General features: G+C 47.6%; 1 protein-coding gene across 1 annotated transcript in view; it reads left to right on the forward strand.

The window, feature by feature from the left end:
• The window catches only part of cd63 (CD63 molecule), a 38,097-nt gene extending 17,055 nt beyond the window's left edge, over nt 1–21,042 (forward strand). The window contains exons 3-8 of the mRNA XM_055664566.1: nt 13,277–13,465; nt 14,782–14,856; nt 15,892–15,984; nt 18,001–18,132; nt 19,305–19,388; nt 20,884–21,042. Of these exons, the coding sequence (XP_055520541.1) occupies nt 13,277–13,465; nt 14,782–14,856; nt 15,892–15,984; nt 18,001–18,132; nt 19,305–19,388; nt 20,884–20,949 (639 nt within the window). The 3' untranslated portion in view covers nt 20,950–21,042. The remainder of the gene's footprint in view (nt 1–13,276; nt 13,466–14,781; nt 14,857–15,891; nt 15,985–18,000; nt 18,133–19,304; nt 19,389–20,883) is intronic.
• Nucleotides 21,043–22,685: the final 1,643 nt, after the last annotated feature.

Here is a 22,685-nt window from a genome sequence, read left to right on the forward strand (position 1 = left end):
ATATGGGGAAGCTGTTTACAGAGGCTTTGGAGAAATGTAGTAGAATGCTGCCTGGATTAGAGGACATTAGCTGCAAGGAGAGTTTCGAGACATTTTATTTTATTTGAATCTGAATGCCGGACATTGAGGAAAACTTGGTAGAAGTGTATAACATTGAGAGGCATAGTCAGTTAGAACCTGTTTCCCCAGGGTGGAAATGTCAAAGACTAGGAGGCAGAGGTTTAAGGTAAGAGGGGCTGAGATTAAAGGCGATGGATTGTTACTTTCTTTTAGCTCCAAGGGTGGTGGAGGAGACCGATATGATGGTGCCATTTAAGGGGCTTTAAGATGGGTACATGCATGTGGACCATGTACAGGGAAATGGGATTGATTGTCATGTCCAGCACAGACATTGTGGGCTGAATAGCCTGATCCTGTACTGTTCTATGTTCTAAGAATGCGTTTTTCATTCTGAACAATGTCGAAGTGAACCTCGTGCAGAACTGTCACTTTTTTCTGAAATAAAATTGGCTCGGCTTCCCATGCAAAATAGCTTGGCATGATTTTCCTCACTCTGTTGAATCGGCCAGTGTTGAACCCACATTGCAATTTCTTTCTACTTTGGCAGTGACACCTCTTTTGTGGAAGTGTTTGCAAGATCGTATGGTCATGTTCCATGCTAGTCCACCCTTCAACAGGAGAATATTTTGGTACTTCTTTTGGATGAGCGGTAATCTAATGCCTCGCTTCTAAACTGAGCAGCAGTTGAACGTTTCTAATACCTTGCCCTTCATCCTAGCCTCGTTAATGCTCCCGATAGTTTAGTTTAGAGAAACTGCGCCGAAACAAGTCCTTCGGCCCTATCAGCGATCATCGTGTACACTTGCACTATCCTACACGCTAGAGGCAATTTATGATGATGCCAAGCCTATTGCCCGACAAAACTGTGCGCCTTTGGAGTGTGGGAGGAAACTGGAGAAAACTCATGGGGAGAACGTACGGGCAGGAACTCTACCGCTGCGCGACCATGTGTGACTTTTTGTATGACATTGGTTTGGATTCGGCCAATTCTCTCTCAGCCTCTTTCACAAAACATCTATTTCTCTGGCACTTGAGACCACCCTCTCCACCGTCACAAAACTATCCACGTTTGTCCAGCCTTGTTGCTAATCCCGTGATCCAGCCAGCATCCTAGTCAATCTCGTCCGCATGCTCTCGTTAGACGCCTTGTCCTTCCTGCAATTCAGCAACTAGAACTGTACATAACATTCCAGGTGGTTTAGTCATCTGCAACGTCACTGTCCCACTCTCGTGCTCCTTGCCCTCTCTGAAGGCTGTGTGTGTGTGTGTGCTGCCGTTACACGTCAGTGCACTGTTTATTTGAGCAGCAGTTGCCCAGATACAAGAGTTCAAGGAGGACTTGATTACTGTGATTATTATACCCCGCGTATAATTAAATGTGATCTGCATCGGGCCGTTGTCCCCTTTGTCTTTCGGAGAACATTGGGTGTTCCGACAAGCTCAATGCCGAAACCAGATCTGACTTGTATAATAGGCTTGGGTATTTGTTTTGTTACAGAACGCTTTATACCAGGTGCCATAAAAATCTAACGCTCCATGTCGAAGCCTGACTGAAAATGTAATTCCCAGTGATGGAATAGTCGAGTCTGGACTCGGAGTGATGCTGGGTGTGTTTAGGAACAGAGGATGCAGCTACTAAGGAATTTGGGTGTTGTCTTTCTCTTGGGTTGAGTCATTCATTCTTGGTCATTGCAAACAAAACTTGTATAAGCCCTGAATATCACATGGAGATGCAAGAACAAATGTTGACTTGAGCAACCAAATATATGGAGGAGCTCAGCCAGTCGGGCAGCATCTGTGGAGGGAATAGACGGGTGAGGTTTTGGACGGGGTGGCTGGTGGGATGGGGTGGGGCACAAGCTGGCAAGTGATGGTGGGTCCAGGTCTGAGGGGTGAATCTGGTGGAGGAGAGGAGAGTGGAGACGAGGAGAGAGAGAGATGGTGGAATCTGATGAGACGAGTGGGAGAGGAGTGAAATGTATATCCAGCGGGAGGGATGGTGGCTCACAACGAGCAGCTCCAACTGGCCCCGGTCGACTGTGTGCAAGGGTTGGGCGAGGTAGTGAGGAGTTCTGCGTTTCACCACACCAATCTCCATCCAAAGCATTTCCCAATGTTTCTGCTAGTTTCAATGCGATTCCACCACTGGTGACCTCTTCCCCATCCCACACACGTCTGTTGCTACGGCGACCGTGTCACCTCTTCCCCATCCCACACGTCTGTTGTTACGGGGACCGTGTCACCTCTTCCCCATCCCACACACGTCTGTTGCTACGGGGACCGTGTCACCTCTTCCCCATCCCACACGTCTGTTGTTACGGGGACCGTGTCACCTCTTCCCCATCCCACACGTCTGTTTGCTACGGGGACCGTGTCACCTCTTCCCCATCCCACACGTCTGTTCACCTCTTCCCCATCCCACACACGTCTGTTGTTACGGGGACCGTGTCACCTCTTCCCCATCCCACACACGTCTGTTGCTACGGTGACCGTGTCACCTCTTCCCCATCCCACACACGTCTGTTGTACAGTGACCGTGTCACCTCTTCCCCATCCCACACACGTCTGTTGCTACAGCGACCGTGTCACCTCTTCCCCATCCCACACACGTCTGTTGTTACGGTGACCGTGTCACCTCTTCCCCATCCCACACACGTCTGTTGCTACAGTGACCGTGTCACCTCTTCCCCATCCCACACACGTCTGTTGCTACGGCGACCGTGTCGCCTCTTCCCCATCACACACACGTCTGTTGCTACAGGGACCGTGTCACCTCTTCCCCATCACACACGTCTGTTGCTACGGGGACCGTGTCACCTCTTCCCCATCCCACACACGTCTGTTGCTACAGTGACCGTGTCACCTCTTCCCCATCCCACGTCTGTTGCTACGGCGACTGCGTCATCTCTTCCCCATCACACACGTCTGTTGCTACGGCAAAAATATTGAAGGAGTCCAGCAGTGGGATGTAAGTGGCGACTGGCAGCTTTACCAGAAGGTCACCAATTTGAGGGTGATTGGTTCTCCTGCACCAGAGGCAACTCTGTTTGGCATTCTCTTCCTCCAAAAAAAAATGCAAAGCTGATTCAGTAATGGTCAAGGTCGACACAAAGCTGGAGTAACTCAGCGGGACAGGCAGCATCTCTGGAATGGGTGACCTTTTGGATCGAGACCCTTCTCTTCAGAAATGCTGCCTGTCCCGCTGAGTTACTCCAGCTTTTTGTGTCTACGGTTTAAACCAGCATCTGCAGTTCCTTCCTACACATTCAGTAATGTTCATAGAAACATAGAAAATAGGTGCAGGAGTAGAGGCCATTTGGCCCTTCGAGCCTGCAACGCCATTCGATATGATCATGGCTAATCATCCAACTCGGTATCCCATCCCTGCCTTCTCTCCATACCCCCTGATCCCTTTAGCCACAAGGGCCACATCTAACTCCCAATGAACTGTGTGGCCTCAACTACCTTCTGTGGCAGAGAATTCCACAGATTCGCCACTCTCTGTGTGTGAAAAAAAATGTTTTCCTCATCTCGGTCCTAAAAGATTTCCCCCTTATCCTTAAACTGTGTGACCCCTTGTTCTGGACTTCCCCAACATCGGGAACAATCTTCCTGCATTTAGCCTGCCCAACCCCTTAAGAAGGGGCTTTGACTTTCCACATGAGGTGAGAAAGAACTGGCAAGGCTGTGGGGGATGTTTGAATTGGCCATTGCAGGTGCTATTTGCTTGGTGGGGTCTGGTCATTGGATCGGACTGACTGAAGAAGGTTCAGGAGACCAAACGGCAACCTTGAAATATGGCATGCATTTTTCAAGTGCTATTTGTCATTCCTCCTTCCAAATAATTTGTCAAAACGTATTTAATTTGTTTCTCGTTTGGTGTGGCTGGACCATGTTCAAGATGCTTTATTTGATTTGCGGACGTTGACAGCACGAAACTCTCTGCAAGGAAACGCGATGGCTCCATTTCAATACCTTGTGCACTGTCTGTCCCTCGTTCACCCGCTCCCCAATCAGTGGGATGCTTGTTGGTGGTTTGGTTCAACCATTGTATTGAGAGCCAATTTCTTGGAACACAACAGTTGTGTGTGTGTGTGTGCGCTGTTGCCTCATTGAAGTGGGGTGAATGGCTGATTTGTTCTTCTGACGACAGTGAACTGAAAACAAAAGGAGCTAACAAGAGAGGACAACATTGGTGAGAAAACAACCTAACAACCTATGTCTGAAGAAGGTTCTCGACCCATTCCTTCTCTCCAGAGATGCTACCTGCCTGAGTTACTCCAGCGTTTTGTGTCTATCTTCTACACAACAGACTCTCTGGGTGAAGTTGTGGAAACTGATTCATTGAAGCACAAAAAGTTTTTTGTGGTATAATGAGTAATTAGGAACTTTTTTTATTATTAGCTGGGGAAGTGGGGGCCTGTTTCTCAAGTTTCCAAGGTGTTTCCCTGGATCTCCCAGTGACCAATTCTCTAAATGAATCCTACATTCACAAGTGCAGCAAAGGGTTTTTACTTTGGGGATGTTTTGCTGATGTTGAGCTGCCAGTCATTCTTCTTTGAGTCCGTTGCAATCTCAGATGTCGTTCTGCCAGTATCTGGCGCATGTCAGGACTGTCTTATGAAGAAAGACTGGATAGACTTGGTTTATACTCTCTAGAATTTAGAAGATTGAGAGGGGATCTTATAGAAACTTACAAAATTCTTAAGGGGTTGGGCAGGCTAGATGCAAGAAGATTGTTCCCGATGTTGGGGAAGTCCAGGACAAGGGGCCACACAGCTTAAGGATAAGGGGGAAATCCTTTAAAACCGAGATGAGAAGAACTTTTTTCACACACAGAGTGGTGAATCTCTGGAACTCTCTGCCACAGAGGGTAGTTGAGGCCAGTTCATTGGCTATATTTAAGAGGGAGTTAGATGTGGTCCTTGTGGCTAAGGGGATCAGGGGGTATGGAGAGAAGGCAGGTACGGGATACTGAGTTGGATGATCAGCCATGATCATATTGAATGGCGAATGGTGCAGGCTCGAAGGGCCGAATGGCCTCTACTCCTGCACCTAATTTCTATGTTTCTATGTCACAGCTGGTCGGGTCGGGTGGGGGTTCAGCCAGGTCCTGGGGGCTGCACTGGGGGGGGGGGGTGGGGGGGGGGGGGGGGGGGGGGGGGGGGGGGGGGGGGGGGGGGGGGGGGGGTGGTGTCGTCACACTGCAGAAGGTGGGACACTGTCTGTACTGCTCCACAGCTGCATGTGTCATGACACTGCTATTAAGTAGCACCAGTCCCAAAGGATGGTCTTGTGGCAGTTACCACATGTTTTGCCTCCGGCAATCTCCAGTTTTGGAGCAAGGGCAGTCGGGAGTTTGTGCGCTGTGCCATGCTAAATGGGGCAATGCCATCGGGGTTGGCTTGAGTTGTTCCTCTGCCAACACCAGTGTTCCTCTTCCCCGCTTTGTGGCATTTCTGTCCTTCCGTTAGTTGTTACAAAAAGGGAAGTCCAACTGAGGACAAGGTGTACACTTCAGCACGCAAATTGGAGGAACAGCATCTCGTGTTTCACTTGGGCAGCTAACATCCCTGTGGTATGAACTTGATTTCTCCCACTTCAGGCACTTCCTAACCTCAGTCTGAAGAAGGGTTTTGGCCCGAAATGTTGCCCATTTCCTTCGCTCCTTAGATGCTGCTGCACCCACTGAGTTTCTCCAGCACTTTTGTCTACTTCCTCTCTCTCTCTCTCTCTCTCTCTCCCTCTCCATCCCTCCCTCACCCTCTCTCCTCCACCCAAGGCACACCAGCTTCTCGTTTACATCCAACAAACAGCTAACAATGGCCTATTGTCTTTATCATAGTAACTTTTTTGCATATGTTTCAGTCATTGTTGTTTATCTCTCCACGTCTATATCTTTCATTTCCCTTGTCCCTAGCCAGTCTGAAGAAGGGTCTTGACCCGAAACGTCACCCATTCCTTCTATCCAGAGATGCTGCCTGTCCCCGCTGAGTCACTCCAGCTTTTTGTCTATCTGCACTTTAGGACTCGCTGTCTTGCTGCAGGTGTGGGAAGCTTTGCCATCTCACTACTCCATCCGTCGTCATGTCCTCTTCGTCCGGATGCTTTTTCCATTCCATTTGGTCTCCAAATCTGAGGGAGGACATTATTGCCATAGAAGGAGTGCAGAGAAGGTTCACCAGACTGATTCCTGGGATGTCAGGACTGTCTTATGAAGAAAGACTGGATAGACTTGGTTTGTACTCTCTAGAATTTAAGAGATTGAGAGGGGATCTTATAGAAACTTACAAAATTCTTAAGGGGTTGGACAGGCTAGATGCAGGAAGATTGTTCCCGATGTTGGGGAAGTCCAGGACAAGGGGCCACAGTTTAAGGATAAGGGGGAAATCCTTTAAAACCGAGATGAGAAGAACTTTTTTCACACAGAGTGGTGAATCTCTGGAACTCTCTGCCACAGAGGGTAGTTGAGGCCACACAGTTCATTGACTATATTTAAGAGGGAGTTAGATGTGGCCCTTGTGGCTAAGGGGATCAGGGGGTATGGAGAGAAGGCAGGTACGGGATACTGAGTTGGATGATCAGCCATGCAGGCTCGAAGGGCCGATTGGCCTACTCCTGCACCTAATTTCTATGTTTCTAAATGATCTGATGCTTCTCTGCTCAGCACTGTTCCTCTCACTAAGGAGTGCAGCTTGGTTGAAATTGTCCACGGACTGATTCCCCGCTGGGAGGGCGCGCTGCCGACAGTTGTGAAACACAGATGTGGTCCTAATTTACAAGGGAATGTCTTTGCTACATTCCTGTCTCGGTGTGCTGGCAGCTGTGCAGAAATGCAAATCTGCTCTCAACAATCTTGTGTTTGTGGCTGGCATTGCTCAAAAGCTGATATCATTGAAATGCAAAATGATTGCTTTGGCCCTGGTGCCATGGGTTATACCATCGGACTCTGTACAGTGGCCATCCAAACGCCGCTTAACCATATAACAATTACAGCACGGAAACAGGCCATCTCGACCCTTCTAGTCCGTGCCGAACACATAATCTCCCCTAGTCCCATATACCTGCGCTCAGACCATAACCCTCCATTCCCTTCCCATCCATATAACTATCTGATTTATTTTTAAATGATAGAAACATAGAAATTAGGTGCAGGAGTAGGCCATTCGGCCCTTCGAGTCTGCACCATTCACCATTCAATATGATCATGGCTGATCATCCAACTCAGTATCCCGTACCTGCCTTCTCTCCATACCCCCTGATCCCCTTAGCCACAAGGGCCACATCTAACTCCCTCTTAAATATAGCCAATGAACTGGCCTCAACTACCCTCTGTGGCAGAGAGTTCCAGAGATTCACCACTCTCTGTGTGAAAAATGTTTTTCTCATCTCGGTTTTAAAGGATTTCCCCTTTATCCTTAAGCTGTGACCCCTTGTCCTGGACTTCCCCAACATCGGGAACAATCTTCGGGATAAAATGAACCTGCCTCCACCACCTTCACTGGAAGCTCATTCCACACCGCTACCACTCTCTGAGTAAAGAAGTCCCCCCTCATGTTACCCCTAAACTTCAGTCCCTTAATTCTCAAGTCATGTCCCCTTGTTTGAATCTTCCCTACTCTCAGTGGGGGAAAAGCTTAAATGCCACGATCGTGCCTGGATTTGGAGGGGTCAACGCCAGCCAGTGGCAAACGCACTCTCTGCTTATGGTATGTACTTCAGTGAGCTATTCCGAGCAGCTGGGCGCAGTAGTCGGAAGCTCTGGTTAGCATCTTGTCTGCAACACGGCCCCTTTGGCAGCACAATACATCAGTACTGCATGGATTTGTGTTGTATTTGCCACTTTCATTTCACTGCACATCTCGTATGTGTATGTGACAAATAAACTTGACTTGACAAGTGGGACTCTAATACTGTGGTGAGGGGGGAATCTCCATGTGGGCTGAGCTCTACTCCACAGCCCACATGGCCTTCCGAGGAAATGGGTGCCCTCTTTCATTCCAGGCACTTCTAAAATATTTAAGAAGGAACTGTGCAGATGCTGGAAAATCGAAGGTACACAAAAATGCTGGAGAACCTCAGCGGGTGCAGCAGCATCTATGGAGCGAAGGAAATGGGTAACGTTTCGGGCCGAAACCCTTCCGGGTTTCGTCCCGAAACGTTGCCTATTTCCTTCAGGATTTCATAGAAACATAGAAACATAGAAATTAGGTGCAGGAGTAGAGGCCATTCGGCCCTTTGAGCCTGCCCCATTCTCCATTCAATATGATCATGGCTGCCATCCAACTCGTATGCCTATTTCCTTCTCTCCATAGAGTTTAGCCACAGGGCCACATCTAACTCCCTCTTAAATATAGCCTATGAACTGGCCTCAACTACCCCCTGTGGCAGAGAGTTCCAGAGATTCACCACTCTCTGCGTGAAAAAAGTACTTCTCATCTCGGTTTTAAAGGATTTCCCCTTTATCCTTAAGCTGTGACCCCTTGTCCTGGATTTCGGGTCTGAAAAAGGGTTTCGTCCCGAAACGTTGCCTATTTCCTTCGCTCCATATAGATGCTGCTGCACCCGCTGAGTTTCTCCAGCATTTTAGTGTACTTATTAAAAATATTGCCTTTTAAAAAAAAAAAAAACTGAAGCATCTTTCTGTTCTTTCTCTGCTTTGTTCTGCAGCTCGCACAAACCTCCAGTGTGAAAGCGCTGGCCTTCTGCTCTAAAGTCTGCCCTTCTTCCCCCCCCCCCCCCCCCCCCCCCCCCCCCTGCCCTGACCTCTGACCCCGAGACCACCACTGCCAACCAACCCCTCTGTGTGCAGTCTTCACACAGCAGTGCCGGGTGGCAGACGGCGATGGCCTTTGCCCGATGGGTACAATTGACCCAAGTTGGACCAATGTTGACCAGTGTCTGGGCGTCCCTGAAGCCTTCAGTAACTTTTGCATCTCGGCTTCCCAACCAAACACAACTTGTGTGTGGGGGGAAAATGGCTGGGGAACTAATTAACAATAAGCCATGGCATTCCTGGATTGGAAACTCCTTGGATAGACACAGGACGTTGGAGTAACTCAGCGGGACAGGCAGCGTCTGTGGAGAACATGGATAGGTGACGTTTCACAGAGTGCTGGAGTAACTCAGCGGGTCAGGCAGCATCTGTGGAGAACATGGATAGGTGACGTTTCACAGAGTGCTGGAGTAACTCAGCGGGTCAGGCAGCATCTGTGGAGAGAAGGAATGGGTGACGTTTCGGGTCGAGGCCCTTCTTCAGACTAGTTATGGAAAAGGGAAATGGAGAGATATCGAGGATGATGTAGAGAGATAAAGAACAATGAATGAAAGATATGCAAAAAAAAGTAACCATGATAAAGTCTGGAGAGACCTTTCCAGGTCTCGACCCAAAGCGTCACTCATTCTTTCTCTCCAGAGAGGCTGCCTGCCCCGCTGAGTTTGTCTGTCTTTGGTTTAAACCAGCATCTGCAGTTTCTTCATGCACACTGGGAACTTCATGTGTTGGGGGAGGAGACAGTGCTAAATGCACTTGCAATGCGGTCTGCCTGTTTTATCATTGCTAGACTTGTGTAACATTGTGAGTGCTTCCATTGAAGGTCTGGGTGTCTTGGCAACTCTCGGTACTTGTCCGTTATCCCGTGTGTGTGTGTGTTGCTCAGTCAATTTCTGAAGCGGCTTAATAGTATTTTAACATTGGCGAGCAAACTCCTAACAAATGTCTGGGAATTTGTCAGTAACCTCTGTAAACATTTTCCTGCCCTCTATTTTAAGCAGCAGGTTTGGCAGGCATGAGCTAGCTTCCATGTTGGCACTAGAACATTATTACTTCAGTCTGATAGTTATTCAGGAAACTGGTCCTGGTTCTCTTAATGTTCTTGTCATGCCGAGGAGGCCATCTATGCTAGCCCGAGAGGCTCCCTTTTTTACCTCCCCAGAAGTTGTCCAATCTCTTCTCCAAGTTTCAGTCTCCCTTGACATCCCAGAATGGAAATAGGTGCAGGAGTAGAGGCCATTCGGCCCTTCGAGCCTGCACCATTCGCCATTCAATATGATCACGGCTGATCATCCAACTCAGTATCCCGTACCTGCCTTCTCTCCATACCCCCTGATCCCTTTAGCCACAAGGGCCACATCTAACTCCCTCTTAAATATAGCCAATGAACTGTGTGTGGCCTCAACTACCTTCTGTGGCGGAGAGTTCCACAGATTCACCACTCTCTGTGTGAAAAAAAATGTTTTTTTCATCTCGGTCCTAAAGGATTGTAACTGATCTCTAGTGTGGAGGGATAGTGCTAGTGTATGGGGTGATCGCTGGTCAGTGCCAACTTGGTGGGCCGAAGGGCCTGTTTCTGTGCAGTATAGACAACTAAACTCTGAGCAGGGCTGAGCCATTTAGTCTCCATCGTCACGCTTGTGGCGAGCCTTCCCCGGGTTAGTCGTATCCGGAAGCCAAGCTTTGCACTAATGCAAGTAATTAGCCTCATCAAAATAAAAACTAAATGCTAAAGGAGCTCTGCAAGACTGGCAGACTCTGTGGAGGGAAATTGACAGTTAATATTGTGTGTCATGACCCTTCTTCAAACTGATATGTAGCATTGTTTTTGGGAAAGACACCAGACCTGCAAACCTATTTCAGGTGCAGTCGCTCCAAGGCCCCGTGCTGTTGCAGTGAGACATTTTCACTCCTGCATTCAAATCCTTCCAGGCCAACACACACTGTTTGTCATCCTGATTGTTTGCTGCAGCTGTGTTGGCGTTCAGTGATTTGTGTACAAGTGCGCCTCTGTTCTTTCTGAACGTCGAGCGCACCGTGTGAAGCTGGAGAGGATGCAGAACAGTTTAACGAGGGTGTTGTTGGGGATAGACACAAAGTGCTGGAGTAACCCCGCGCGCGGGACAGGCAGCATCTCTGGAGAGAGTGAATAGGTGAAGTTTTGGGTCAAGTCAAGTTTATTTGTCACATACACATACGAGATGTGCAGTGAAATGAAAGTGGCAATGCTCGCGGAACAACAAAACAACCAAACAAATTATAAACACAATCATAACACACATATTATTTTACATAATAAATAATAGAAGGAAAAACGTTCTGTACAGTTAGTCCCTGGTGAGAAAGGCGTTTACAGTCCGAATTGCCTCTGGGAAGAAACTCCTTCTCAACCTGTCCGTTCTCACTGCATGGCAATGGAGGCGTTTGCCTGACCGTAGCGGCTGGAACAGTCCGTTGCAGGGGTGGAAGAGGTCTCTCATGATTTTGTTTGCTCTGGAGTTGCACCTCCTGTTGTATAGTTCCTGCAGGGGGGTGAGTGAAGTTCCCATAGTGCGTTCGGCCGAACGCACTACTCTCTGCAGAGCCTTCTTGTCCTTGGCAGAGCAATTCCCGAACCAGATGGTAATGTTCCCGGACAAGATGCTTTCCACCGCCGCTGCGTAGAAGCACTGGAGGATCCTCGGAGACGCTCTGAATTTCCGCAATTGCCTGAGGTGGTAAAGGCGCTGCCTTGCCTGGAAGGTTTGAGTTACGAGTTAAAGCTGTGACTTTTCCCTGGAGTGAACGTGGCTGAGGGGTAGCTTTAGATTTTAGGAAACAGGCCATTTGGCCCATTGAGTCCGTGCCAGCCAGTGATCACCCCGCGCGCGTACTAACACTATCCTACACACTAGCAACAATTTATAACTTCCAGAAGCCAATTAACTTACAGAACTGCGAGTCTTTGGAGTGTGGGAGGAAACCGGAGCACCCGGAGAAAACCCACGTGGAAAACGTGCAAACGCTGTACAGACAGCACCCGTAGTCAGGATCGAACCCGGGTCTCTGGAACTAAGGTTTTTATGGCTGTAAAAATCTATGTCTCTGGTGCTGTGGGGTAGCAACTCGATTGCTGCTCTGCCTGACATTAGATGTTATTGAAACCGTTATTGAAATGCTCAGTCTTTTACCAGGTGCACGGATGGGTTTCGTGCCATCCAAATAGATTAAAAAGATATACTACATGTACAATGATGTCAAAACTCGTCTAGTACAATGGATCGAGCAAAGAAGAAAATGCAGAGTGCAGAGTATAGTTCTCGGCATTGTAGTGCATCAGTTCCTGAGACAAAGTCCAATGTCCACTATGGGGTGGAGGTGATTCACACAGTGCCCTGGCTTGTGCAGTTTAAAGCTGCAGGTTCAAGTAGTAATGCAAGTTTATAGCAAGGGGGGAAAATGGTTAAAAGGGGACTTGAAGAGCAAGATTTTACCCCAGAAGGTTGTAGGTGTATTGTACAAGCTGCCAGGGGAACTGTTAGTGGTGGAGTATAATTGCAATGTTTAAAGGACGTTTGGACAGATACAGAGATGGGAAAGGTTTATAGGGTGATTTCACCAAAGGTCAAATGAGCGTAGACCCCCCCTCACGTGACTGAAAATTTTAACCGGAGGACATATGTCACTTCGGTGCATGTAAGTGAATGGGGAAACACGCACTTTCCCACCCGTTAAAAACATGGAAAACGGCCGATTTTTGAGCTGAAATTTTCTGTGCTAGTCGGTCGGGGTGACCGTAAAGCACAGCGACCTAAATTTTCAGGCAAAAGAAAAGATAGAAAGTGGGGTAATTACAAGAGGGAACTGAAGGTAGAAAACAGCGGAAGTGAACAGCGGACATTTGCCGTGGTGATTTAAAGATCCAAAATATCGGGAATTATCGCGTTTGCTCGCTGAATTTCATCAAAAGTAAGTTAATAATGCCTTACGTTTGATGAAATTCAGCGAGCAAACGCGATAATTCCCGATATTTTGGATCTTTAAATCACCACGGCAAATGTCAGCTGTTCACTTCCGCCGCTTTCCACCTTCAGTTCAATCTTGTAATTACCTTACTTTCTATCTTTTTTTTTTGCCTGAAAATTTAGGTCGCCGTGCTTCACGGTCACCCCGACTAGCACAGAAAATTTCAGCTCCAAAATCGGCCGTTTTCCATGTTTTTAACGGGTGGGAAAGTGCGTGTTTCCCCATTCACTAACATGTACCGAAGTGACATATGTCCTCCGGTTAAAATTTTCGGTCACGTGAGGGGGGGATCTACGCTCATTTGACCTTTGGTGAAATCACCCTATAGTGAGATATGAGACAAATGCAGGTCGTACATTGCTAATATGTTTGCATTTTTAGCTTCAAACCCCTCCTGCAAATTCATATTAACTCTCGTTCTCTCCTCTCTCATTCCAGATCTCGGGTATTGCACTCATTGTGGTTGGGATTCTGGTCCAGACCAAGGTGAATGGCACGCTACACATCACCAGTGTCGCTGCCTCTGGAGCTCCCATTGTCATCATTATAGTTGGCGTGATCATCAACTTTGTTGCCTTCTTTGGTTGCTGCGGTGCCTGGAATGAGAACTACTGCATGGTGGCCACGGTAAGGGACCAGTGTCTGGGCGGTCGGTGTTTGCTGACTCCTACAGTGTGCCGTTGAACGGGAGGGGTGTCTTTCCATTCAGGACCCCTCGTGACATGCAAGACCACCCTGGTCTAGCATGTCACGCCCCCTTGGTCTGTGCCGAACTTGATGCCAAGTTAGGACTGCCTGCACTTGATCCATATTCCTCTATTCCCTGTCTAAAAGCCTCTGATGCACCACTTGCCTATCTGCCTCCACCACCACTCCTGGCTGTGTGCTCTAAGCCCCAACCACTGTGTCATTTTAAAAGATACAACCTTGCCCCACACATCTCCATTCAACTTTCCCCTTCTCGCCTTGTAGCTATGCCCTCTAGTGTTTGGGAGGAGGGGGGAGGTTTCTGTCTACACTATCTATGCCTCTCATAATGTTATACACTTAGAAACATAGAAAATAGGTGCAGGAGTAGAGGCCATTCGGCACTTCGAGCCTGCACCATTCGCCATTCGATATGATCATGGCTGATCATCCACCTCAGTATCCCGTACCTGCCTTCTCTCCATACCCCCTGATCCCTTTAGCCACAAGGGCCACATCTAACTCCCTCTTAAATATAGCCAATGAACTGTGTGGCCTCAACTACCTTCTGTGGCAGAGAGTTCCACAGATTCACCACTCTCTGTGTGTGAAAAATGTTTTTCTCATCTAGGTCCTAAAAGACTTCCCTCTTATCCTTAAACTGTGTGTGGCCCTTGTTGTGGAATTCCCCACCATCGGGAACAATCTTCCTGCATCCAGCCTGTCCAACCCTTTAAGAATTTTGTAAGTTTCTATAAGATCCCTCCTCAATCTTCTGAATTCTAGCGAGTACAAGCCGAGTCTATCCAGTCTTTCTTCATATAAAAATCCTCACATCCCAGGAATCAGTCTGGTGAACCTTCTCTGTACTCCCTCTATGGCAATAATGTCCTTCCTCAGATTAGGAGACCAAAACTGTACGCAATACTCCAGGTGTGGTCTCACCAAGACCCTGTACAACTGCAGTAGAACCTCCCTGCTCCTATACGATTCAGTAAAGTGAAATCCATGGGTTGTCTCCAAGAAGTTTGTTGGTCCAATTTATTAATAAAAAAATAAAAAATAATAATAATAATAATGGTGAACAACAATATTGAATGCCTTCTAATTTGGGAATGAAGTCTTCTGGGTTTTTTTAAAGTAAATTTCTTGAAGGGAACATTATCTAGTAATTGTACTTCCCTCTCAGCTGAAGTTGTGATATTAAGAAGCTGGTCTCCAACCTGGTGAAATGAGCGTTTTATTTTCTCTCCTAGTTTTCAGTTCTTCTTGTTCTCATCTTTCTTGTGGAGATTGCTGCTGCTATTGCCGGTTACGTTTTCAAGGATGAAGTGAGTAGTGTATTCTTCCATTTCTGGGCAACGCTGCATGCTTGTGGATACCTCTTGACTCAGTAGGTGTTTTTTTTTGTATTGTATGGGATAATGCTTTGGTAAACAAGGTGGGAGGATTGAAAGGAACTTCCTACACTTTTTGTAAGAACTTTTGCTATATTTCAATGATTTTGAGCATTCTAAAATCAAAATGGAGTGGATGAAAATCAAAAACTAGGGTTGATGGAACTACTTTGGCAGCTCGGGCCCCGACTACAGCAAGAGGGGGGTTCTGGAGTTACTCCACAGGATAAGCAACGTCTCTGGAGAACATGGATAGGTGATGTTTTGGGTTGGGAATCTTTTGCAAACCAGCACCATAGTGTTAGCGTGCGGGGATCGCTGGTCGGCAAGGACCAGGTGGGCCAAAGGGCCTGTTTCCATGCTGTGTCTCTCAACTGTATCTCTAACTAAACAAATCACTTCCCAATGAAGGGGCAAGTGTGCCAGAAACCGCCTGCAAGTCAAGTCAAGTTTATTTGTCACTTACACATACGAGATGTGCAGTGAAATGAAAGTGGCAATGCTCGCGGAACAACAAAACAACCAAACAAATTATAAAACACAATCATAACACACATATTATTTTACATAATAAATAATAGAAGGAAAAACGTTCTGTAGAGTTAGTCCCTGGTGAGAAAGGCGTTTACAGTCCGAATTGCCTCTGGGAAGAAACTCCTTCTCAACCTCTCCGTTCTCACTGCATGGCAACGGAGGCGTTTGCCTGACCGTAGCGGCTGGAACAGTCCGTTGCAGGGGGGGAAGAGGCCCTGCAACACCCTGTCCACCCGACCCCTCACTGAGCAGCGAGGTTTGTCACTGCCATCTTGAGTAACGGCAGCACAAAACACAAGGTTGTTGGCCAGTGAGCATCGGGCTCCCATTGTGGTGTCAGAGCTCCGCTGCCTGAGAATTGGCCAGTGTGTGATTTCGGGCTGACGGCTAAACTTTATGATGTTTCAAGTATTGTTCTTGTCTGTACCCTGGCAGATTCGAGATGCCTTTGAGAAGAAATTTAATGAAACCATGATCAACTACAACCAGACAGCGAATGCTGTCAACATTGACAACTTGCAGAAACAGGTGAGTGGACCTGAGAAGAGCCTATTGACTGCCACTTTCATTATGCAGGGTGAATGGTGAAACATTTGAAGCAGAGATTCCTTTTTTTTTAAATTAGCAGACAAGGAATGGCCATACTTGAACAGAGTGGTCTTTGTGCAAGTGGTATCATAGTCTGTGCTCTCTTCACCCCACCCCTACTCTCTATTCTCCCTCTACCCCCCCCCCCCCCCCCCCCTCCCCCCATTGGAAACCTTGTGGGCTTTTCCAGACAACCACTGAAAAATCTTCGGTCGACTCTTGGTAATTTAATTGTGGATGAATACTGGCTTGGATTGAGGACTGACTGGATGTCAGCACTTGCTGTAATGCTTTAAGCTACTATTTGTATTATTGTTCTCCTTGGGGCCTGGGCAAAGAACCAAAGAAAGATACAAAAAGCAGGACAGGCAGCATCTCTGGAGAGAAGGAATGGGTGACGTTTCGGGTCGAGACTCGTCTTCAAAAGAGACCCTTTCCTTCCGAAGAGAAGAGACTGGTCTTGACCCGAAACGTCACCCATTCCTTCTCTCCAGAGATGCTGCCCGTCCTGCTGAGTTACTCCAGCATTTTGTGTCTTATCTTCGGTCTAAGCCAGCATCTGCAGTTCCTTCCTACATAGAACTGTGCAGTGGAGGAACAGGCCCTTCGATCCACAATGCCTTTAACTAGAGTCTTTGAAGGGATACCCTTGGCCTCCCAAGTACCAGAGAAAAGAATCCATGTTTGACCAACTTTTACTTATCACAAATACCCTTTGATTCATAGAAACATAGAAACATAGAAATTAGGTGCAGGAGTAGGCCATTCGGCCCTTCGAGCCTGCACCGCCATTCAATATGATCATGGCTGATCATCCAACTCAGTATCCTGTACCTGCCTTCTCTCCACACCCCCTGATCCCCTTAGCCACAAGGGCCACATCTAACTCCCTCTTAAATATAGCCAATGAACTGGCCTCAACTACCCTCTGTGGCAGAGAGTTCCAGAGATTCACCACTCTCTGCGTGAAAAAAGTTCTTCTCATCTCGGTTTTAAAGGATTTCCCCTTTATCCTTAAGCTGTGACCCCTTGTCCTGGACTTCCCTAACATCGGGAACAATCTTCCTGCATCTAGCCTGTCCAACCCCTTAAGAATTTTGTAAGTTTCTATAAGATCCCCTCTCAATCTTCTAAATTCTAGAGAGTATAAACCAAGTCTATCCAGTCTTTCTTCATAAGACAGTCCTGACATCCCAGGAATCAGTCTGGTGAACCTTCTCTGCACTCCCTCTATGGCAATAATGTCCTTCCTCAGATTTGGAGACCAAAACTGTACGCAATACTCCAGGTGTGGTCTCACCAAGACCCTGTACAACTGCAATGGTAAACTTCTGCCGCCTGTTATGGGACAGCCGGAACTGCACACAATACTCCAACCACGGCCTTGCCAAAGCTGCAACATGACCTTCTGACTCTTGTGCTCCATGCCCTGGTTAATACCATGCATAGAAACATACAAAAATAGTAGGCCATTCGGCCCTTCGAGCTGGCACTGCCATTCAATATGATCATGGCTGATCCTCTAAAATCAGTACCCCGTTCCTGCTTTCTCCGCATATCCCTTGATTCCTTTAACCCTACGAGCTAAATCTAACTCTCTCTTTACTGCTCTATCTTCTAGTGTTGCCTTTATCAGGAAGCTATGGACTTGGACCCCAGGATCCCTCTTTAAATCAATGCTGTTAAGGGTCTTGCTGCCCCTTGCCCTTGCACTTCCCCCTTGCATTCATCCTCCTTAATTGCAGCACCAGTGGTGCAGCGGGTAGAGCTGCTGCCTCGCAGCGTCCATCTAGTAATTCAAATGATATTTGCTAACCCAATTGTTCGATCTAATAATCTTGAGCCTCTGATCCCAATGAGCTCTTGTTAACGAGATGAATCCATGTGTCCTTGTTTGTCATTGTGATGTGTGTGTATAACCTGCTAACTTCAATCTTTCTGTCCCTTTTTTTCCAGTTCAAATGCTGTGGTGCTGCCGGATATAAAGATTGGTTTGCTCAAATGCCCGGCAGGGTACCGGATTCTTGCTGCAAGAATATCACGCTAAATTGTGGCCGCACCCCGACTGCTGCTGTCATAAATGAACGGGTGGGTGATGGTTCATCCTCTCTCGCACTATTAAACATGCGGATGGGTGTACGCCACACTCTTCTGAGGGCTAAGATTATTCCCGATGTTGGGGAAGTCCAGAACTAGGGGTCACAGTTTAAGGATAAGAGGGAAGTCTTTTAGGACCGAGATGAGAAAATCATTTTTTACACAGCGATTCAGATTCAGATTCGGATTCAATTTTAATTGTCATTGTCATTGTCAGTGTACAGTACAGAGACAACGAAATGCATTTAGCATCTCCCTGGAAGAGCGACATAGCATAGCAGATTCACCACTCCAAATAGCGAGTGGTGAATCTGTGGAATTCTCTGCCACAGAGGGTAGTTGAGGCCACACAGTTCATTGGCTATATTTAAGAGGGAGTTAGATGTGGCCCTTGTGGCTAAAGGGATCAGGGGGTATGGAGAGAAGGCAGGGATGGGATAGTGAGTTGGATGATCAACCATGATCATATTGAATGGCGGTGCAGGCTCGAAGGGCCGAATGGCCTACTCCTGCACCTATTTTCTGTGGTTCTATGTTTTTATGTAACTCCTGTAGTCGTGAATGGGAATGCCGCACTGATGCAGAGAATGGGGTTTGTAGCCCACCAGGTCATTTTGGGGATGTTTAAGTTGAAACATGTAAAGAAGTGACTGAAGATCTCGGGCTGTCTTTGGAAAAACAATGGCTTCATTATCCTTGTACTTTTTTGGAGAAAGGGAGCTGCCCGCCCATGTCACAGCGGCGCGGACTAGGCCTAGTCTCAGGCCTCCCTAATGTTTGGGCATGCCGTCGTGATGTCCAGGAGTGGCCAAGGAATATCAGAGTGTGCACATCCTGCAATGTTCAGGCTGAGCGAGTTGTAGGCCCTCGATGGACATGCTCTCTCGTGATGGTGAAAGCTAGGAGATTGGGGTGGGGGGGATGTTTTTGCAGAGTGGGCATCCCTTTGTCTGTAGGCCCCAACAGAACCAGTTTTATTTCCCTGTTGCTGAGCTTCTCCAGCATGTGCAGCGTGCCTGACCTTTGAACCAAGATGGCTGGGACATCCTGAAGCCCCCCCCCCACATACAGGGTCCGATACGCGAGTCTCATGATTTGCTGCTTCATTCTTTGCTGCCTCTGTGTGTCCGTCGCTAAGCTTTTTTTAATCTTCTTAAATATAGGGTTGTGCGGCGCTGATCAAAGAATGGCTGAAAAACAACATTGTAATTGTGGCTGGTGTGGCTCTTGGGATTGCCATATTCCAGGTAAGATTCGCCCATGCGATGGCCAAAGTGACCACTAGAGATGTCAACTTTGACAGCGTGCACTAGAGTGTTGATTTTCCACCAGCAGTGTCTCTTTTCAGGCAGTGAATGAACCCTTTGCCTGTTGCTGGGCCTCTTTCTGCTTGTTGCCTTGGCCTGTACAGATCTGGCCAAGGGAGTTAGAGTGTTTGGCTCCCTCTAGCCTGCCTGTTAGGGCACTGATCTGAGCATTGGGAAGGACTGTCTCTTGGGCAGGTACGGGATACTGAGTTGGATGATCAGCCATGATCATATTGAATGGCGGTGCAGGCTCGAAGGGCCGAATGGCCTACTCCTGCACCTAATTTCTATGTTTCTATGTAACCCTATCTGGCAATGGATGGACACCGATCGAGGAAGCCCTGCCTCTTAACCTTTGGATTGTGTAGACTCAATAGTTGAAGCCAAATCCTGTTGTATTTGAGGTTCAGGACACAAGTCTGTTTCGACGTAGGTAGAAAGGCGGCAAGGTTCTGGACCAAGATGAAGTCCTCTTCCCTGGCCCGAGTTGAGAGATCATCTGGTGAGGCAGGGAAGGCAGACGGCAGCATGCTTCAAACAAAAAAGTTTGTGGTGGGTGATGGAATTGAAAACCACACCGGGAGGGTGCCTCCTGTTTCTGTGAATACAAATTGTGGATCTTGCATCCTGTTTATGTAAATGAAAAGCATTCATGTTACCAGTGCAGTGGCGGGCAGTTTGACTCTTGCAAAGAGGGTCCCACTGAGTTGGATGGAGTGCAAGGTTCATTGCCTGATGTGTTGTAATTGTCAAAAGCTTCAGGAGGGTATCGACCCAATTATCGACCAGTTAATATTACCACTGTGTAGTGTCTGGGAGTCGGGTATTAGAATGAAAGGGATCTTGCTCGCCTGTCACTATACCCTAATTTCACTGAAGAAGGGTCTCGACCTGAAACGTCACCCATTCCTTCTCTCCAGAGAAAAGGAATGTTCTATGTACCGGGGAGCCTGCATCCGGCGGGCATGAACATTGAATTCACCCAATTTTGTTAGCCCTTGCTGTCTCCTCCCCTTCCTTAGCCCTCGAGCTGTTTCCTCCCATGCCCCAGCCATCCCTCTGGCTCCTCCTCCTTTTTCCTTCCTTGTCCCCACCACCCCCTATCAGTTTCAGCCAGAAACGTTGCCTATTTCCTTCGCTTCGAAACCCTGAAGGAAATGGGCAACGTTTCGGGCCAAAACCCGGAAGGGTTTCGGCCTGAAACGTTACCTATTTCCTTCGCTCCACATAGATGCTGCTGCACCCGCTGAGTTTCTCCAGCATTTTTGTCTACCTTCGATCTTCCAGTATCTGCACAGTCCCTTCTTAAACACCATTGAGAGATGTTCTCCTGCCAAATGTATGTTGCAGTCCCTCAAGCAATTGGCTACGTTGCCAGTTACTAACATGTTAGCGTAATGTCACTTTTTTACAGCGTTTTGTCTTCTCCTTTCAGATCCTTGGGATTGTCTTTGCTTGCGTTCTGATGAAGGGCATTAAAAGTGGCTACGAAGTTATGTAATCTTCACCTCGACTGCCAATGTTCATTGGATACTTTGTATTTTTTTTGCCACAGCTGTGAGCGTGATCAGAATATTCTTTGGTTAAAAGAAAATGAATGTCTGTGCCTTTCTTCATTAACTTTGACATTTAAAAAAAATATATGAGCACTATAATGTAACCTAGGTGTCCCAGCACATGTTTCTCGTTTTCTTCCTCCCCCCCCCCCCCCCCCCCCCCCCCCCCCCCCCCTTTTCCAAGCTTGTCTCAAAAAGACTACATGTCCAGCATGTCAATAGGATTTTTAAAGCAGCATTGTCATTAGGGTGCTTCATTCGGATGCTGTTTGCTACTCAAAATGGGCTGGGAAACATAGACAACAGGTGCAGGAGTAGGCCATTCGGCCCTTCGAGCCAGCACCATTCGCCATTCAAGATGATCATGGCTGATCGTCCACAATCAGTACCCCGTTCCTGCCTTCTCCCCCATATCCCTTTATTCCCTTAGCCCCAAGTGCTAAATCTAACACTCTCTTGAAAACATCCGGTGAATTGGCCTCCACTGCCTTCTGTGGCAGAGAATCCCACATTGTTCTCCCACATTTCAAGAGGAGCCTTCTGATCAGTCAGTTTGCCAGCAGGCTCTTCTGTTGCTCACCAACCTCCTCAGTCGGGGAACACTCCCAAGTGTGTGTTTCATCACGTCAAGTTAAGCTGCAAGGCCCACTGCTTGCCTTCCCCTAGAGAATGCATTCCTTGCTCACTTCACCCTTCTCTCAAAGGGGAGAAGGGTTGGGAAGGGGGATGGGAATGAAATGGTTTTATGTTAAGAGAGGGTTAATGGCTTTTACCCACACACCCTGCCCACTTAACCTTGCAGCTTCAAGCAACTAGATGACTCCCAATGGAGAGGGTGTTGATCACCAGCAGCCATTTTCTTTCTCTTGCCAAGGATGATCTGCAATTCTGCTTTTATTTCAAAAGTGCTCTTTGCCCAGCCATCAACCTGTGCCCCTGCCGGATTACAGTTCCACTTGATCACATTTTACTTCAGGGAAACCCTTTCTTTCCTTTCAGAGTCTATGCGAGTGTCCTGTTTGATTTGACTTGTCCACTACCAAAACAAATAATGAGTTTTAAAATGTCAGCGTCAAATGTCTTTTATATTCTTGGACCCTTTGGCCTTGTTACCTGTGGGTAACCGGCCATTTTTAGCCAAGTATACCTCCAGCAGGTGAAACTGGGAAATGCATTACCTTGGACTGGAGTAACCTTTGGCCTTGTTAACCTTGCTTGGACTCCCAATGGAGAATCACCAGGCCATTTTTCTTTCTCTGAGGATGATCTGCAAGTATTTCAAAAGGGGCTCTTTGCCCACCTCTTCAACCTGTGCCCCTGCTGGATTACAGTTCCACTTGATCACATTTTACTTCAGGGAAACCCTTTCTTTCCTTTCAGAGTCTATGCGAGTGTCCTGTTTGATTTGACTTGTCCACTACCAAAACAAATAATGAGTTTTAAAATGTCAGCGTTAAACGCCTTTTATATTCTTGGACCCTTTGGCCTTGTTACCTGTGGGTAACCGGCCATTTTTAGCCAAGTATACCTCCAGCAGGTGAAACTGGGAAATGCAGCTGCTGGTTTACCTTGAAGGACACAAAGTGCTGGAGTAACTCTGGAGGTCGGGCAACATCTCTGGAGAACATGGGCAGGTGACATTTCAAGTTGGGGGCCTTCTTTAGTCTGACGAAGGGGCCTG

The sequence above is a fragment of the Leucoraja erinacea genome, chromosome 40, assembly GCF_028641065.1.
Source record: "Leucoraja erinacea ecotype New England chromosome 40, Leri_hhj_1, whole genome shotgun sequence".
In the NCBI taxonomy this organism is placed as follows: Eukaryota; Metazoa; Chordata; class Chondrichthyes; order Rajiformes; family Rajidae; genus Leucoraja; species Leucoraja erinaceus.